At 33.9% G+C, this 17,910-nt stretch overlaps 2 protein-coding genes and 1 non-coding gene across 3 annotated transcripts; 2 read left to right on the top strand and 1 right to left on the bottom strand.

Annotated features, from left to right (window-relative positions):
* Nucleotides 1-188: 188 nt before the first annotated feature.
* LOC110810205 (pescadillo-like protein) lies at nt 189-6,854 on the bottom strand. The gene is made up of 13 exons (XM_088214205.1): nt 6,698-6,854; nt 6,488-6,573; nt 5,565-5,813; nt 5,333-5,458; nt 5,100-5,184; nt 4,890-5,000; nt 4,415-4,508; nt 3,988-4,259; nt 2,583-2,690; nt 2,357-2,478; nt 1,256-1,475; nt 919-1,131; nt 189-549 (listed from the first exon to the last, which is right to left on the bottom strand). Exons 1-13 carry the CDS (start codon nt 6,725-6,727, stop codon nt 463-465), a joined length of 1,803 nt encoding a protein of 600 aa, XP_088070331.1. The 5' UTR covers nt 6,728-6,854; the 3' UTR covers nt 189-462.
* Nucleotides 6,855-10,915: 4,061 nt separating this feature from the next.
* LOC110810236 (Transducin/WD40 repeat-like superfamily protein) lies at nt 10,916-16,550 on the top strand. Its single transcript, XM_022036329.2, has 17 exons — nt 10,916-11,124; nt 11,226-11,347; nt 11,437-11,545; nt 11,657-11,721; nt 12,271-12,309; nt 12,827-12,923; nt 13,007-13,100; nt 13,218-13,281; nt 13,351-13,427; nt 13,538-13,619; nt 13,924-14,000; nt 14,310-14,394; nt 14,502-14,570; nt 14,651-14,718; nt 14,813-14,861; nt 15,151-15,618; nt 16,232-16,550. Exons 1-16 carry the CDS (start codon nt 11,058-11,060, stop codon nt 15,526-15,528), a joined length of 1,542 nt encoding a protein of 513 aa, XP_021892021.1. The 5' UTR covers nt 10,916-11,057; the 3' UTR covers nt 15,529-15,618; nt 16,232-16,550.
* Nucleotides 16,551-17,379: 829 nt separating this feature from the next.
* Nucleotides 17,380-17,452, top strand: TRNAA-UGC (transfer RNA alanine (anticodon UGC)). Its single transcript has one exon. It is a non-coding gene; the product is annotated as a tRNA-Ala (tRNA).
* The last annotated feature ends 458 nt before the right edge of the window (nt 17,453-17,910 follow it).

The following is a 17,910-nucleotide window of genomic DNA, read 5'->3' as shown; positions in this document are numbered from 1 at the left end:
ACTACCTAGGATTTATTTCTTAATATTTTTATAAGCTCATTTACACAAAAACATAAATTACATTTATAAATAAATTAAAATAAATTAATTATATATTTTTACCAAATTTATTAATACCTACTAAACCTTTTTCCCTTAAATAAAAATTCATACCATAACACCAATTTTATAAAAAAAAAAAAGAAAAATTACAGAATGCAGAATTCGATTTGAATCCAGAGATATAAATAAATTACATAAACCAAGTATCGTTGAAGTATTACTTAAAAACTAAAAGTTAATATATTCATTTTTGCTTTTTTACAAAACTACTTTCAATCTTTCCACTCAAACTCTTCTTGTTTAAAAAGAATATTAGAAAACAAAAAAGAAGAAAATAAAAAGCTCAAAGCACAATTTATTTTCTTCTATTAAACAGAGACGAATTGTACTCTGATTTCTGACCTTCCACACAAACGAGCTTTATTTGTTCTTCGATTTATTAGCTTCCACTTTTTTCTTCCGCTCCTTGAGAAGATTAACATGATCCTTCTTCCGCTTTTGTCCAATCTGATCAGGAGGAAAATAAGTCATATTTGGGCCAAACAAGAAACGAAGTTACTCAATTCCCATGGAGCTTATTTATCCTATTTAATCATTTCATCAACTCTTTTAACTAACGAGTATTTGAAACTCTACTTATGCGGCACTTGTAAGCTGTATAAAAGTCATTAACCAAACACATTTTTGTGCGCTTATTTTCTAATAACTTTTTACTTATTAACATTATAAACTTATATTTCTAATTATTATTCTAATCTAGATATAGAAAACATTTTTAATTTTTCGGGAGTATAAATAGAAAATTAAGCTTGAAAGTAGCTAAGCTCAAAAATTAAGCCAAACAGATTGGCCTCTAACGAGGGTCAAGAAGGTTACCTTCATGGCTTCATAAAGCTTCCTCTTTTTACGTGACATTATAACAGTAGAAATATTTGCTGCATCCTCAGCTATTTGCTCCATATCAGGGGCAGACTCTTCCCTAGCATCAGCATCACCACCGGAGAGCTGTTTTTCATGCGAGGATGAAGGATTAACACCTTGGAGTTCTGACTTCAGTTCATCGAGGTACTGGTTCTCAAGAGCCTTCAACTGCAAGCAAGCAAGATACAAAATAATGCACTTGGCAGAAGTGATGCAGTGCCAATTAACGAAGCAAAATCTGCATTTTATTGTAATCTCTCCCCACTCTTTATCCACTTGAAATTTTGCATACCTTCTGTTTCTTCTCAGCAACTTCAATTGTCTCTGCCCGACTCATGTAACCTTCTGCTAACAAGTTTTGAGGATCCTCCAAATCTTCCTTTCCAAAACCAGGCAGCGGAAGGACTTCATTTTTCGCAGCAGCTTGCAACCGTTTTATAGTTTCTGCGTACTCAGGGACATAACCTTCTGCCTCATTATTGACAAAAGGTGACAAGTGTGGTGGTGGTACACTGTTCATGTGACAATGATGTTAAGAAGTTGGGAACAAATTTAGACACCTGCATAAGCTGCTCATGAAGGTGTTTGGTTCAACTTACTTTTTAGTCCACATGACCTTAAAAATCTCCAACAGCATTTTGAATTTTGTTATGTATTTGGTTAACACAAGGAGCTCAAATTAGACAATTCTTAAGATCTTCTAACAGCATTTTCAGAAAGTTGTTGGGATGTAAGTTTCATTTAAAGAGCTTATAAGCTCCCTACAAAAACATGATGTCAGAACTATATCCCTATACAATATCACCTCCTGTAAAATGTTATTTTTTGTCATTTAGCATATCAGTTTTAAAACCTATAGATTTACAAAATATGTAAACAAATTAATAGTTTATAAGCCCTTGTTAGCCAAAAACCTCAACAACTTACTAGCAAGAAGAAATCTATAAGCACATACATTGTTAAATGGCTTCAAATTCTCAGTCCTATACTGTAAGATGAGCCAGACACCCTTTAAAAAAAAACCTCAAAGACAGAAAAACAATCTACAAAATTGAGCTTTCAAGTTAAATTGCCATATCACCAGGACTGATGATGCCCACAAACAATTATTTTTCTGTCATGAAAAAAACACAGCAAAGACATATGTAAGTACTACAAGTCCTGGCATTGCTAAATTCAAGAACCATTAACTTCAACACAATCTGCACAATTGCTGGACTCGTGAACACAAAAACACCACCTTTCTTTTTTGATCAGTTACCATGTGACAAGGGGTGCCCAATCCAAGGCTAGAACTCCCAGCTCCAGAGGGAGAGGTGAAAGTACTAACCATCTAACTAAACAATGATTTTGTCACAAAAAACTGTTTTCAATATCGAGTTCACAAAATTACCTTCCAACCATGTATTCAGCAGTTGGCAATATGATCCGCGCATTTACACAATCATAAACCCACTGTGGCTGAATATAATCTCTGGAAAGGTACTTATGACCCTGTGTTGGTCTGTCCACAATCTGCAAAAATAGAAAACACCATCACGCCATGATCCTCAAATCAAACAAAATACGAAAATAGTTTTAAAATATAACATGCATATATGATTTTTTTCCAGGCAAACCTGATACGTAATGCTCTCATCGTCTTCCTTAAATGGAGCCCCTTCTCCCTCCCAAGAAACAATACCACCAAAAGCAGGAATAACTAAGAGCAAAGACTCTCTTGGGACCTTTAGATAGAAAAGAATCAAATTACTACAGCAGCAAAGCATTTCCATTTATGTTACCTAATAAGCATTTGAAATAACGAGACAACATCCAGCAAAGACTTCAGATAAAAATAAAAAGCATAACAGTGTAGACTATCCACTTATAATTTCAACAAGTAAACCGACTGTAGCTATTGGAGATGTAACCAACAAAATTTTCTTAAATAACATAAATTAATTGTTTGAAAAAGTTCATCAACTCAACAATTTTAATTCAATCTTTAACTAATGAAAAAAAAAAGAAATTTTGATTTTTACACTTGTTCCATCGATAGGCTAAGACAAAAACAGATATCAGAAACTACGAGGATCTCAGCCCATAAACTTCCATATCCTTTTCCTTGAATGAAAGCATATGATCCATTTCAGCTCATATCAAGTGCTGTGTAACAGAAGATTCAGTGATTTAATACGCTTTCGGTGACACAGAATGCATCGGCAAGAATTTCTAAAACAATAAGTTAATTTTTTATTATCTAAGATGGGCTCAGGAAACGGTTTTGATTTTGATGATGATCCTGGCCAGCACATAAGATGATTAACTCTTATGTTTTTCCAGTGTAGAAAGAGTCCCTTATCCACTTGAGTAACCTTCATGAATTAAATGAGTTTACAGATGATAAGTACCCGCCAGGGACCTTCCTCAACAAGATCCCAAATGCTGATCTACTAGCGACCAGGGTAATCACAACTAGGGTGTTGAGATATTAATTGCAAGTCTGCAATAGACACAAGGGATTTTACTCTCGGGTTACCTACACCAACCAATTTTTCTAATCAACTAAAAGATTTGCAATCTGTATTTCAGTATAAATGCCAACTAAAATAAGTTAGGGTTAATTTTCCAATGATTGCAACTCCTGAAGAAGCTAGCAGAGAATTTATTGCTTTATCAAGATATTGCAACAGCTAGTCAACTCCTTCCAATCAATCAGTTTATTATAGTACTAGAAGGTTTGCAATCTGTATTTCAGTATAAATACCAAATAAAATAAGATAGGTTAATTTTCTGACAATTGCAACTGCTGAAGAAGCTAGCAGATCAGCTATTGTTTTATCAAGTTATCATAACAGCTAGTCAACTCCTACCAATCGATTAGTTTGTTATAGACAGTCAATAACCACAAAAGATGAGAACATATGAATCAATATAATTGGGTAGACCTAGTAAATTGTGTTTGTAAATAACTGGTAGTAACCATATAAGATATCTCTATAACTGGAAAAAAAAAGAAATCATTATGAGCAACTGTCTCACCTCACGGCTCAAGAAGAACTTCATGTTTTTAAAGAATTTCTTACACTCCCTTGTATCATCATCTTCTTCAGCTTCACCAGACTCATCTGCAACAAGGGACATTAATGAACCAGGTTCATTCGAAGGCAGCTGATGCTGTAGCTGAGCAAGTCTTAATTCAGACTCATCTCTCTGGACCTCATCTTGCTCTATTGCTGATGAAGCATCATTTTGAGCTCCTACCATAGAGGTCATAGAGCTAGCATTTAGGTATCTCGACAGTGCATAAAGATCTGCACAGACGAGAAAATAGTAATTTGTTATCTAAAGAATGTCATACAACAAAGTTTCATACAAATAAATCATCAGCACTGCTCAAAGCTGCATATAAATGCAACTTTGAAAGAGAACCCAGACATTTGGCACAACTTTAGAGGCACAGTCATACCTGCTGCCAAAGCTTCCAATCGAGGATCAAGAATGGGTGGATACTTCACATTTAAGGAATGATAGAGCTTAAAATTGACAAAGCCAAGAAGAGTCTGCAGCCAGGTAGGAAGACAAATAAACTAGACGTAATGAGCAAGCAAGACAAATTAAATGGAAAAAGAAAAGCAAAGAAAGTCCCGCATGCAGTATTGGCTACATTTACCAACTAAAAGAATTGCTCAGTAGCTAGTTTCATTAATTGAGCTTTTTGCCAAAAACAAAATTATCATGGGGCCATATTAGGCCTTTATAAGATAGAATGTTTACTCCTAGAATATGTTTACTATTGATTTAAAAGATTTTCTATATATAAAAAATATATATCTTTTTTTAGCTTCTTCAACTATCTTAAATGACAGTAATTCTGTTTGGCACTAAATTACAAGGCAAAAATGAGTAATAATGTTAAAATTTGACAGATATCAAAATATAACCTCATAGAATTCCAAGAAGTTTAACATGACATTGAAGTCAACATCATCTGTCAAAACTTGCTGTAGTGCATGAGGCGTTAACCATGTGATTTTTTGACCCTTTATCTCAGCCTACACATGGACAACACAACATATTATGCCAGAAAATGAACGCAGTCAACTAGATCCACAACCAAATTTAACACCAACAAAAAGTATGCATAGAAGTACCTGATAATATATGCCTTTTACAGAAACAAAAACTTTACGCAATTTATGAGTACGACATATGTATGCTTGCCATTCATGGCTCAACCTGGCACCGAGAGAAAATATAGATTGAAGATGTGAGATTGGAGGAAGCTGATGAGAAATCAGAGAAATATAGCAACACTTGCAAAGATATCCATTTTTATGAGCCTTGTATGGATTTCTTTAATTGAAAAAAAAGGATGTGGACTAACCTTCGACAATTATGGACGCGCTTAACATCTAATTTTAACCTGTCTAAGGCTGGCAATACCGCAAAAAGGTGAACCATGGTAAGACAATCATCCAAGTCTCTGAGGGCATCAACGAACGTAGGATACCTGGAATGTCAAGCATAATAAACAAAAATAAGAAGATGCCTTTTATATGAATTCACGAGAATGCTGCTTGTGAAAGCAGCTACAAACATAAACATGATTAACAAACCTCTCTCTGATGAGCCTATCTAGCTTATAATTGGGTTGACGACTAAGTAACAAGTGTGCTAGCTCCTCATTCTTCTTTGCCTTGGCTTTATTTATCTTCTTTTGATATGCCCTTATTTCTCTGAACTTCTCAAGTAATGGATCATGTTGAATAAATGCAACATCCTTCACATGATAATAAGTATGATGATTTCCCTTCACCTTCTTTTTTGGCTCACGGGGAAAAACACCTTTAAGAATGCACAGTCTCCTGCAAGCACGAGACTAATCATGAATAGGTAGTTTAAAAAGATCCTATTATTCCTACAGTTAAAACCAATTTAACAGCTAAAAACACATAGTAAACTAAACAAATGATGAAAGAGTTAACAGCTAATGAATTATACGCACACAGAAAAGACAAATGAACTTAATACATGCTTCAAATTGTACAAAAAAATAGCCCATGCTCAAATGCAATGCGATATCCGGATGGGAAATGTACGATTCATCAGCTCCTTGTAGTATCCGAGTGCAACTTTTGTATTAAATAGACCCATGCAGAGGAAATATACTGCAAACCTACCCCTAAAAGAATGAGAATCATGAAAGAAATCCAAGTCTATAAATTACGAAGAAGGCGAAAACCTCCTTGGAACTCATACTTCATGTCCTAGTAAATTTACTCTCTGAACCAAATTAACCAACATGGATACAGTCCCCGGCTTATTTGTAGTATCTTCTTCTGTTACATTTTCTCCGCGCCCAGTACATCATATCCAATCAGAAAAACACTCAGCTAATTTGCATTACAAAACAACATGACTTCTTCTAGATCAATTCCATAGTAATAAAAACCCGGACCACATAAAGTACGGTTACTTTTCAATTCAAATGTACACGTAACGATTACACATATTTAAATATAGGACTAGAGAGATAGACCTGAAAAGGCTAAGATTGACTTGAAGGTGCTTGAGAGCTTGCGACCTGGTCATATACCGTGCAGCAGCTCCTTCCTTCTTCTTACCCTGTAAAATTCCAGAGGAAAAAAAAAAAATCAACGGAGAAAATTAGGAAATATATGAGATGTAACTGCAGTTTGAGGCGTGAAAAAACTGGGAGGCAATACGGTCTCGGATTGAGAAAACTCACCGGTGGTCTGTAATGCTTCGGCTTCGCCATGGTGGCAGAGAAGCTGAAGAGACCGAAAGGGAAACCAACGGAGCTCTGGCGGAGGAATAAATAAGCATTAGGGTTTAAGCGATTTTAGGGCGCACGAGTGACAGGACCCGAGTGCCGGGAGAGGAAGTGGATCGGGTAAAAAAGGGGCCTATTAGACCCGTTAGTGTTCGCGGGCCTGCTCTCCCGCCCAAACCGGCGAATTAAACCTATAATTTTTGCAGGTTTGAACGCGTACATTAATTCCTTAAAAAAAAAAAAACAGGTATTTTAATTGCTGCGTTGGTAAACCAATAAGTCATATTACTAATCCTTAAATTTTCTTTCTGATATTTTTTATCTTGATATTTTCTATTTACTTCGGAAATTTATTTTTTTTTATTTTTTAATAAAAGTATAATAGTTATAATATATTTAACTATTTTTAAAAAATAATTTTTAATTAATTAATTAAAATAATAAATTAATAGCAATAAAAAATATGTCTAATAATATTATTAATTTATTAATCTATTATTTTAATTAATTAGTAAAAATCATTATTTTGAATAATTTTTAAAATATTCAAATATTATTAACCATTTTAATTTTTCGTTATAAAATGAAAATAAACTGAACTCCAATGAACTTTAAAGTCGCCAATTAGAGATGTTCATGCGAGAAGAGTTATAGAGGCGATATAGACTCACAAAATAAAATAAAAAAAAATGACTTAATCAAACATAGAATGGAGGTCAATGAAGAGATGAGTTGAGATGTAACACCCAAATTATTATTTTTATTTTTGTATTTGAATTTTAATTTAATTTTTTATATATTTAATTTATAAGATTTTAATTTAATTTAATGAAAATAAAAATAATAATAATGATAAAATAGGGTAAATTTATTTTTTGGATTTAATTGAAATTGATTTTGAGAAAAATGGGTGAAAATTTGGATTCTGATGGTATTTTTGAAAAGAAAATCCGAAACTGGTGGTCAAAACGCAATTTAGAAAAATTATGTCATGTCAGCAGCCACGTCAAAAGCCCCGGCCAACCAGGACACGCTGCGTGGCAAGGAAACGCTGACACGGGACGAGCCACGTGGGCGATCTACGTGCGCGCGATCGGACGACTCAGATCCGTTTCCGCGCGCACGGACAGCCCAGATCGCATCGCGATGGACGGTCCAGATTTAATCTTGATGGACGGTTGAGATTAAAAGGCAAATTGTATAAATAATGCCACCCACACCTGACCACAAAACCCTAGCCGCCAATGTCTCGCCGGAGAAGAAGAATCAGATGCCGGAGGAGCCGGCCGCCGCCACCCGCCACCGCACCAAAGAATTTTCTGACCGCCAATCGAGGTAAATTTTCTCCCCCTGTCTCGCTTTTCGATGCTGAATTCGCCTATGGCCAAACCACCGGCCAATCGGCCGAAAAACCCTGCCGAAGTCCAGTGGCGCCGCCGCGGCTTCCCTCTGTTTTTACCTCCGATGAGACCCTTCCCGGTCTCTGTTCGATGCAATTTTTATACCACTGTGATCACCGTTCTTTTCTCTACAGGTTGACTGGAGAAAACATCAAAACGCAACTAACACCGGAGAAGCCGCCGCACCCGAGAGCACCGCCGCTGGTAAGTTTTGGTTTTTCGTGATTTTTTGGCACACCGAGGGCCCTAGGGTTGTTTTATCGCAGGGACCAATGCAAGTTTGGCCAAAAAACAGCCAACTCGAGGCGGATCGTCGCAGCAGGCAGCAGCGCCGTCGGCGGAGCCGCCGTGCTGGAATTTCAATATTGGCCGAAAGGGGCTCTATGTCTGATTTGGGATTTTTTTGGGACATGTGCAGGTACCGGTAGTGCGTTTCAGTTTTCTGAAAAAAATTCAGGGAATCTAATGACAGCCCGTAAGCGCACTGTAAAGTCGATTTCAGACCCCAAAACAAGTAAAGATCTCTCACCCTACCTCCTATCACGACATTAAAGCTTAATAAATAATTAAACGGTATTTTGTGACTTTATAGATATGTATAATTGATTGAGGTTGCCAATATAGCCCGAATCCGATACATTGTTGGTTATTTGTTGGTTGATCTATTTTTCAGTATTAAATGCAATATGATATTTGATGTATCTATTTTATGGTCTCGTATGCATGAATCATGGTTTCATTTATTATGGTTTGTGTCATGGTGAACCCGATACTGTGTTGTCTTGTTTGGTGTTAATTACTAGTTTACATGTTGTGTATGATTTGATGATTAAGACCAAAGAAAATGGCAAAGAAGTTATGTGATTTGATAAATGGATAATGTGGACAGTCTGACTAGATATCCTGAGAGATGGTGGACGGACTGGGTCCGTAGGGAACCCTACCGGGAACTTGGTCTCTCATACCGGACGGGGTATAGAGACCTTATGTGTTTTGGCGCCCATACCGGACGGGGTATGGGGACAGCCCGTTTCACCCTCATACTAGACGGGGTATTGAGGTTTATGGTTTTAGCGCCCATACCGGATGGGGTATGAGGACAACCCTGAAATCAGCTTATTAATGTTAATGGTTCGCGTGTAGCAGGGACCCTCTATGGATCCCCATGGATACTAGTAGGCTGGTAAAAGATAAAATTTATTGTTTGATTATTGAAGTGTAAAAGTATGACATGTGTTCTGTTACAAAGTCGATATGATTTTATGATGGTTATAATGTTATTGTTTTCGTAAGTTATTTTCATGAATATTAACGAGATAAGTGGACAATAAATGTTTTTATGTTAATAAATGAGTTTGTTATAAATTATGCTCAATTGGTTGTTTTTGTTTTCAACCGACCTTTACTCCTGTAGCAGTGAGATAGTGTAATGTCTTTATTGGGTTAGTGTAGCTAATTCCTTATTTAACCATTTCAGATCAGGAAGATGGGGTTCCCGAGTCCGTTCCGCATGAAGACAGCGAGTTAGACGCCTAAATACTTTATAGTTATATTTGTAGTTTTTGTTTCGAGTATCTCTTTTAATTAGCTTATTCTTTCATATTTCGAGTACGTTTTGGTTATTGTGTAAATGATGTTAATCAAAAATTTTATTACGCTACCGCATTTAAGATTTTTAATACATACATTTTCATTTAAATTTCGAGGCCGTTACAAATGTAATAACACTTTTTATTTTCGTTTAATTTTCAGTTAAAGAGAGCATTGACCCGTAATTAATGAACACTTAGTCAGATTTTTATTAACTTTGGTTGAAAGTACAATCCATATTACTACTTATATGATAACTGTACTCGTCAACAACATCGATTTACCTCATTCATTATTACTGCTCATGACCATGACTCTCACCATCTCTTACATCCATATCGCCTGTCTTATGGCCACCTCCACCATTCTCATATTCACTTTTCATCATAATAATTATTATTAACTCATATTCGTGCTACCGTTGTCATTACTTTCACAATTAATTTGTTACGACTATTATTATTATTATAATTTATGTTATTGACCTATGTATTGTTGACTTTGTTATTTTTATTAATATTATTATTTATAATGTTATTGTCAAAATTATTGATATTGTTATTAGATGCATAATAAATAGTTATTGCTATTATTAACTATTGACATAAATTAAGAAAAAACGAAATTATAATCGTGCCATATTAAAAATTTATTTACATAGTTACATAATAATCACAAACATAAAAAAACATATTGGAGATCAATATTCAAATTGTTGCTATATCATGCCAAACTATATAAACTTCAATAACATATTATATTTTTATAAAATTTAATAAAAATATAAATGCATTATTTTAAATCTATATAAACTTAAATTTTATTAATTTAAATAATAATTTATAACTTTAATAAAATTATATATAAAATAAATAAATCGTAAACCTTTTTTTAGAAATAAAATATTGAAAAAATAAAAATCTCGCAATAATGACGGAATCAGAAAATCGGATTACTCAAATCCAAAAAATCAGATTATTCATATCCAAAGTAATTTATATTGTGATGGCAATGTACTAAAATTCAGATTTATTTACAATTATAGCTTACTATGATTTATCTATAAATTCCCCCTCCCTCCCAAACACTAACAAAAAATTTAAAACAAACAAGCCCACACAAGTAAAAAACCCCCCGAGGAGCATTTTTACGAAAATGCCACCGCGCGTCAGATGAAAACCCAAATTTGAGAGTTCCCGCCCGCTCAATCGTATACTCTACCGCCAAATTTCGAACAACAAAACCATCCACCGCGTCATTGCTCTTCAATCTCTTCATTATCACTCTCTTCCTTTTCCTATCGGAGGACCCGCTGGTTGCTACCAATGGAGATTCCCAAGGCCCGATCACTCTTCAAAGACGTCAGATCCAGAGAGCTCAATGGCTTTCCAGGTGATTCTCCTCCATATGTAGTTGTATCGGTATGTATATGTGTATATGTATGCGTGTAGTTCTTATCGCTATGTCTGATGATGAGAGTTCATTTTCCTCAGGTTTTTCAGCTAGAAAAAGACCGTATTCTCCCGACCTAGTGGAAGGTTGCTATGAAATCGGGGCGGTGGCCGTTGAACACGAGGGATATGATACGCCACCGTTGGCCGTTTCGTTTTGCAATGTATTGTTTTTCAGAATTTGTTCTCTTGAAATCTGCGTTTTGATGTTAGCATTAGAATTCTTCTATTGATACGTTCTGTAATGTCGCAGACGAGTAAGAATTCCCATATTTTTGCCGTATCTGACGAGGATGGGTTCATGAGCCTGTTCGATTCTCGTAAGAAGTTTCATTGTCGTGCAACTTACGAGGAAAATACAGGTTTGGGTGATTTCCTCTGGAAACACATTTTCGGTTGGATTTTATGCTTATAATTTTTACTTACTTATTTTTTCTAATCGCATCTGTTGATTTTACTTGGATTATGAGCAGAAAGGGCCAGAATAAGTGAATGGCTTGCCCATTCCAATGCCATATTTGATGTTTGCTGGATCAAGGTACTATCATTTTCCTCCTACCTGCAATTTTTCCGGCTACATGATACTTTTTTTTGATTTGAATTGAGCTTCAGCTGAGATTTGCATAGGGCGATTTACATCTCGTTCCAGTCTGCATTTTAGTACTGCAACTTGCATCTCATTACTTAAATTCCGTAGTAGATTTCAAATGATGTCAACTTCATAAAATATTTTAAAATGATATAATTTATCTTGAACAAGAAATTCACTTGCATTAAATTCATACTGAAATAACTTAAATGCATAGTTTATTTTGCATGAAAAATTTCAATTCATTTATGATAAAACGAAGTTTCGACATTTGTTTTTTTTTCCAAACAAAGCGCAATATTTATGTATAACAAGCGTGGAACGCTGTTGAATATGTTAGTGTTGTCTTTCTCTTTGTTACTTCAATAAAGGTTTTTTGTTTCCCAAAGAAACAAAAATTAGAAAAGGGCGTGGAAAGAGGCCTGAAAAAATTGAACCAAAAGCGTTAAAATTTTGTATTAAATGCTAATCTTGCTTGTATCTCATAATTTACTGCAGGAGGATAACAGCGTTTTAACAGCTTCAGGGGATCAAACAGTAAGTTGTTCGTTTGAAAAAGTTGGAATTTCTTTAGATTCAGCCACGCTAATAGTTAAACTCTTGCTCTGAAATTTGGAATTCGCTACTTGTTAATGATTGATACGGTTGTAGGTTGGTGATATTAACAGGGAATTCTTAATGTTTGATGTTCGTATATGATTTGGTGAAGTGCTTTTAGAAGTCCTGGGGCAGGCATTTTACACTGCAAAGTTAGATGTTCAGTCTGGAATCAAATTACAGCTTTGGTTTCCTTCATTGAAATTTGTCTTATATGTTGGTTTTGTTTCAAATTCCCATTTATGCTTTCTATGTCTAAGATGGATTCTAATCAAAACAATCAACTTCGTTATATGAGAATGATGAGACATGAAATGGAAAATTGAGATAACAAGACAAAGAAAAATTAACTTCCGAAACTGCATTAGCAGCGAGAAGGTAGAGAAGTAGGAAAACCTAAACCGATCCCTGTTTTAGATCCTCAGCGTAGTAATCACTCCTTGGCAATATTCAACAGATAAAAGTGTGGGATGTAGAGAAAAAGAAATGTACCAGCTTGCTGACGGGGCACAGCGGAAGTGTGAAGTCTCTCTATTCTCATCCGACAAATTCTGGCAAGTTTCTTGAAACTTCGACTAATCTGCCATATGTAAATAATCAATTTTTTTTTTTCATCTCAATAACACTCGTTCTGCAGATATTTTTGTCTCTGGTTCTAGAGATGGATCATTTGCTGTGTGGGACTTGAGACACAAGCAAAGTTCGGGCAACAGAAGGGGGTCCTGCACTCCGTGAGTTACTGATCTTTACGTTTAGATACAACTGCGTTTAAGGAAAAACTTGTCCTTGTAATTTGAATTGCTCAGTAATCACTTGTATTCAGTCTTATGCTCTTTTACGTCATCCAGCTTAACTGCCATGGTCAAAGGAGCTCATCTTTCACCTCAAGCAAAGCGGGTTAGGGGGCTCAAGGTTCGCTCAATTATCAAATTCCTCTTTCCAGTTTTACCGTATTCTTTGTTCATGTTTTAAAATTGGCAGGCTGCTTCCATGAGCATTACCTCAGTGCTTTATCTGAAAGATGAAGTTTCCCTTGCCACAGCTGGAGCAGTGGACAGGTAGGTTACTGGCCGTTGCAATGTCCCGTAAAGTTTTTTTTTTTTTTTTAATCCTGTAGTGAACTCTACTTCCCATTAACCTGACTCTTCCTAATATTGTTTCCTTTCAGCATTATAAAGTTTTGGGATGTCAGAAATCTAAAAGCTCCAGTAACTCAGGCATCGCCTCATCCACAGGCATCATCTGACAAGGTTGGTTTTTCCATCGCATAATACTATGTCCTCCAGATGTGTGTTTTCTTGTCAAGATTGATAAGAGGAGCTCGTACTATCCAAGTTTCCTGAGGAAAGTCCGGGGATAGAGTTTTTCCTGCCAAGAAAATTTTAAAATACATACGAATGTAGATGTGGTGGCGCTTAATTATTTTAGAATTGGTTGTCAACCAAGATTATATTAAAATCTGAACTCTTTCTCTAGTGATCTTTATGTATAACGTTTTGGTGGAAATCTGTGAAATAAATTGTCCTAATTGTACGTTTTTCTTCCTGTTCTCAGGGAAGATTACATGGTATATCTTGTCTGTCCCAAGATTCAACTGGAGTATTTCTCACAGCATCGTGCATGGACAATACGTATGTCCTTCCTGTAGATCATTTCTTTTAAAATCTCGTTCCACTGGCATGTATAATGCAGCATAGTTTAGAAAATGTAGTTAGCTACGTTGGGCTCCATGTTGAATGCGCAACACTTGAAAAAATTGTTGTGGGGTTAAAAGCACATGATTCTATAATTCTAACTTTGTGAAGTTTGATGAATCCTAGATATTGAGCGAAATGATGTTGAGCTCGCCTCTTGCTTTAAAGTTTAAGCTATAGGCATGCGCCTAATTTTGATAAAAAGTTGCTCAAGATCTAATTAGATGTTATTCTATATTTTATCAGAATATATTTGTACAATGTCCTTCAGCTTGATAAAGGACCTACACAATCCTTCTTTGGTTGCCGCATAGCGTCATTTTATGTAAAGGTATGTTGCTCTAGAAGAAATATTGCTTTTTATTTCATCATTTCTGAGCATTAACCTCGTTGTTAAACTCATATTTATAATTTTTTATTTGATTTTCTTTATTGTAGTCCGTGATTAGTCCTGATGCAGCTCATATACTTAGTGGTTCCAGTGATGGATATGGTTGCATATGGCAGGTTCAGCTTCTTGTTAAAATAAGAGTTCTTGTTTAGTTGGTCTTGCTCAGTATATAATTTATTTACTTGCGTTAAACCAGCTGAACCGGCCTAAAGCACATCCCATCATCTTAAAAAGTCATGATGGAGAAGTTACAGCAGTTGCATGGTAATTGACCACTTTCCAATAGCATTTTCTTTCATTCTTTCAATTATGCTGCCATTGTTGTAAAAACATGACAATTTTCTTTAAACTACTATAGGTGCCCCACAGATTCTGACAAGCTAGCAACTGCTTCAGATGACTACACGGTAAGAGCCATAATTATCTTTTCTTTAAAATAGATAGTACCACCATGTCTCAGTCATGATGGCTCCAATAACTTTCACCTTTATATCAATTGAAAAACAATCAATTTTTTTCTTTTGGGTTTTGACTATAAAAAGCAATGAAATTAGAACAGCTATTTATTTTTACTCGTAGGCTAAAGGGAGGCGCCATGCAAGCCGAAAACATTTATGTACTTACCTAATATTTGATTATTATTTATATCGTATCCTAAAAACCTGTTTTCATTCTCTTCCAATCTCTATTTATTAGGTTCGGGCATGGAACCTTCGGAGCTCTTATTGCCCAAGAAGCAGGTCCCCGCCGTCCTTTAGACGGAGAATAGCAATTCCAAGTACAGAATGTAAACGAGTGTTGGTGAATGAAGAGCCAGTGGATGCAACAAAGGATCCTGGAAGTTCACATTCTTCAGATAATATTTTTACCCAAAATAGCTTGTCAAGTCCTACGGCAATGCCGGTGATTGGCACCCCTGAAGCCCAAAGGAAAAAGCTTGCTGTTCCTTCTGATTCAACAGAAATCTGTGAGAAAACACCTGAAGCCCCACTCAAGAGTCCATCTTCTGTGCTGAATCCTCCTTCCTCCTTAAAAAGGAGAACAATCCGAGATTATTTTACAGTTGCTTCATGACTGGATTACTCTTGTGGTGACTGCAGGAAGATTATTGTAGACTACATATTTCTCTCTTCCAAGCATACCGTGGATATATCCTTACAGATGGTAAGTTCCCCTGTTCTTGCCTTCAGTTTTACATTTTCTGAATCATACCTTCCTAAACCAAAAAAAAAAAAAAAGGAATTCTAAACTGAACATATTTCTCATTTTTTTCAATTATAATATGTATTGGAGTATTACATATTAAAAAATTTTAAATAAGATTTCGAAATCTATTCTACTGTCCATTTTTTATTCTATTATTATTTATATATATCTTATATTTTTATAGTATTATATTATAATAATAATATTATTGTAATTGAATATTTTATGTTTTATAAAAATATTTTCATTTTTCAAACTCATCTTGTCAACAAAAACATTAAGGTCTTCCTAGAAACCATATGACTTACTATCAAATTGGATTCTAGTTAAATCAGATTTTATTTTTAATATTCTAAACGTGCTTATGTCAAAAAGTGTTGCTTCTAGCATACAAAAAGACAAGTGTTATTAACTTTTTTATTACAGAAAGCAAAAGATGAAAATTTATATATAATCAATATGGTTACTGAGTTTAATTAAGAAAATTTGATTGTGCATACAGAGTTTGACATATAGAAGTAATCTGTATGTCAGTATCAATCTTGATAGTGTTGGCCTCTTGTTTTTGCAGAGTTGTTTTTGTATTCAGCCTGAAAGATGGAAAAGGACCATAGTAGCTCATGGAAAATTTCGTCATACAATTTTTTTTGCCTACTACTTGAGAAAGATTTTTCAAGTAGTTGAGAGATTTTTAGTCATACAAACGAAAACTTTCAAGTAGTTTAGGTGCAAGTTCCTGTATTCTCTAAAGTAACTATTTTGATTGTAAAGAATGGGTTACATATATGGGGGGATTATAGTTTAAAGGAGGGAAAAAGTATATTGGAAGTTTTGTATATATTTTCATCTATGCTTTGGAATTGAGTTACAAGAAGACTGATTGTTCCTTACCATGAATGATTTCAGTTTGAAGCTAGAGCAGCATCCCGTGTTTTAATCACTCAAAGCTCAAAAGATGGTAAAATGCTAGATGCAAATTTATTAGCCTAGTAACCTCAGCTAATAGAGAAACAAAATTAGGTTATAACTTGTGTCTTAATTATATAAGATTAAATCTAAGTTGATAAGAATTTCTTAATGAACTAGTAAAGCCAAATGATTTGACTTTTTTCAAAAATAATGGTTGTACTTTTTGCTTCAAACATTCAAAATAAAAAGTACTATAAATTAATATTCAACATATTAAGTTGATATTATAATTAAAATTATAAATTTATTAATTTTTTTTTTTATAAAAAAAGAATCATATATATTATAAAACATCTGAAATTTTATTTGGATGATGATTCAATAATAATGATTTTTTTTATATAATTTTTTTATTTAATTACGTTTACAAACACATGATATAATTTTTTTATAATTGAGCCATAATTCTCAAAATCATAATTTTTCTCATTTTTTTAAATAACCGATTTAGTTGTTTTATGATGATTTGATAATTTTTTTTTTTATATCCTTAATATTTATTATTATTTACAATATTACCTTTCTTTTTAATTAATTCCACCAAACATTTTTTCTTATATTCTTATTTTTCTTTTTAAAATATTGTATATATATATATATTTTTATATATAAACCTGTATTTGTATGTATAAAACTATTATTGCATAAGACAAAAAGCTCATGAATTTTCACTTGAGAAGAAAAAATTTGCACATAGGCAGCTTTGTAGATTTTATGAATTATATATTTCTCCCCACCATAAAACCAACCGGGGATGTAGCTCAAATGGTAGAGCGCTCGCTTTGCATGCGAGAGGCACAGGGTTCGATCCCCTGCATCTCCAAGTTATTGTTTCCAATTTTTAAGAAGAATTATTAAATTAAATAAAAATACATAAATTTTATTTGAATTCGCAATTTCTTATGAAATAATAAATTTATTTGTTTTTACTATTTAAGGAAAGTGAATAAATTAATTATTTTAATTTTTTTATAAATTTTTTAATCTTTAATTTTTTTAAATATAAATACATAAATTTCAGCAATTAAGTGACGTATATATATTATTTATAATATAAATCTCTTTATACACATAAAAGTATAGAGTTTAATTTAAATTCACAATTTCTTATAAAATAACTGACTTTCCAATCATTTATCCAAAATTTTTTTGGTGTTAATGTTTAAATTTAAGTAAGGAGTTGGCTTTCTTGTTCATAAATTTAAAATTAAAAAAGTTAACATTTAAATAATTTAATTTTTTCAATAAACATTTTATAGTGAATATATATGTAATTTAAAA

Source organism: Carica papaya, chromosome 1 (genome assembly GCF_054855325.1).
Source record: "Carica papaya isolate Zhongbai chromosome 1, ASM5485532v1, whole genome shotgun sequence".
NCBI classification, from domain to species: Eukaryota; Viridiplantae; Streptophyta; class Magnoliopsida; order Brassicales; family Caricaceae; genus Carica; species Carica papaya.
The sequence above is the reverse complement of the archived record's forward strand: the minus strand, read 5'-3'. Positions and strand labels throughout refer to the sequence as shown.

Coding starts and splice junctions, on each gene's coding strand:
- LOC110810236 (XM_022036329.2), top strand. CDS start 11,058: ATGGAGATTCCCAAGGCCCGATCACTCTTCAAAGACGTCAGATCCAGA. Junction 11,125..11,225: donor AGAGCTCAATGGCTTTCCAG/GTGATTCTCCTC, acceptor CATTTTCCTCAG/GTTTTTCAGCTAGAAAAAGA. Junction 13,101..13,217: donor AGAAGGGGGTCCTGCACTCC/GTGAGTTACTGA, acceptor TACGTCATCCAG/CTTAACTGCCATGGTCAAAG.
- LOC110810205 (XM_088214205.1), bottom strand. CDS start 6,727: ATGGCGAAGCCGAAGCATTACAGACCACCG. Junction 4,509..4,889: donor ACTTCTTGGAATTCTATGAG/GTTATATTTTGA, acceptor ACCTGGCTGCAG/ACTCTTCTTGGCTTTGTCAA. Junction 550..918: donor AGCTTTATGAAGCCATGAAG/GTAACCTTCTTG, acceptor CCTCCTGATCAG/ATTGGACAAAAGCGGAAGAA.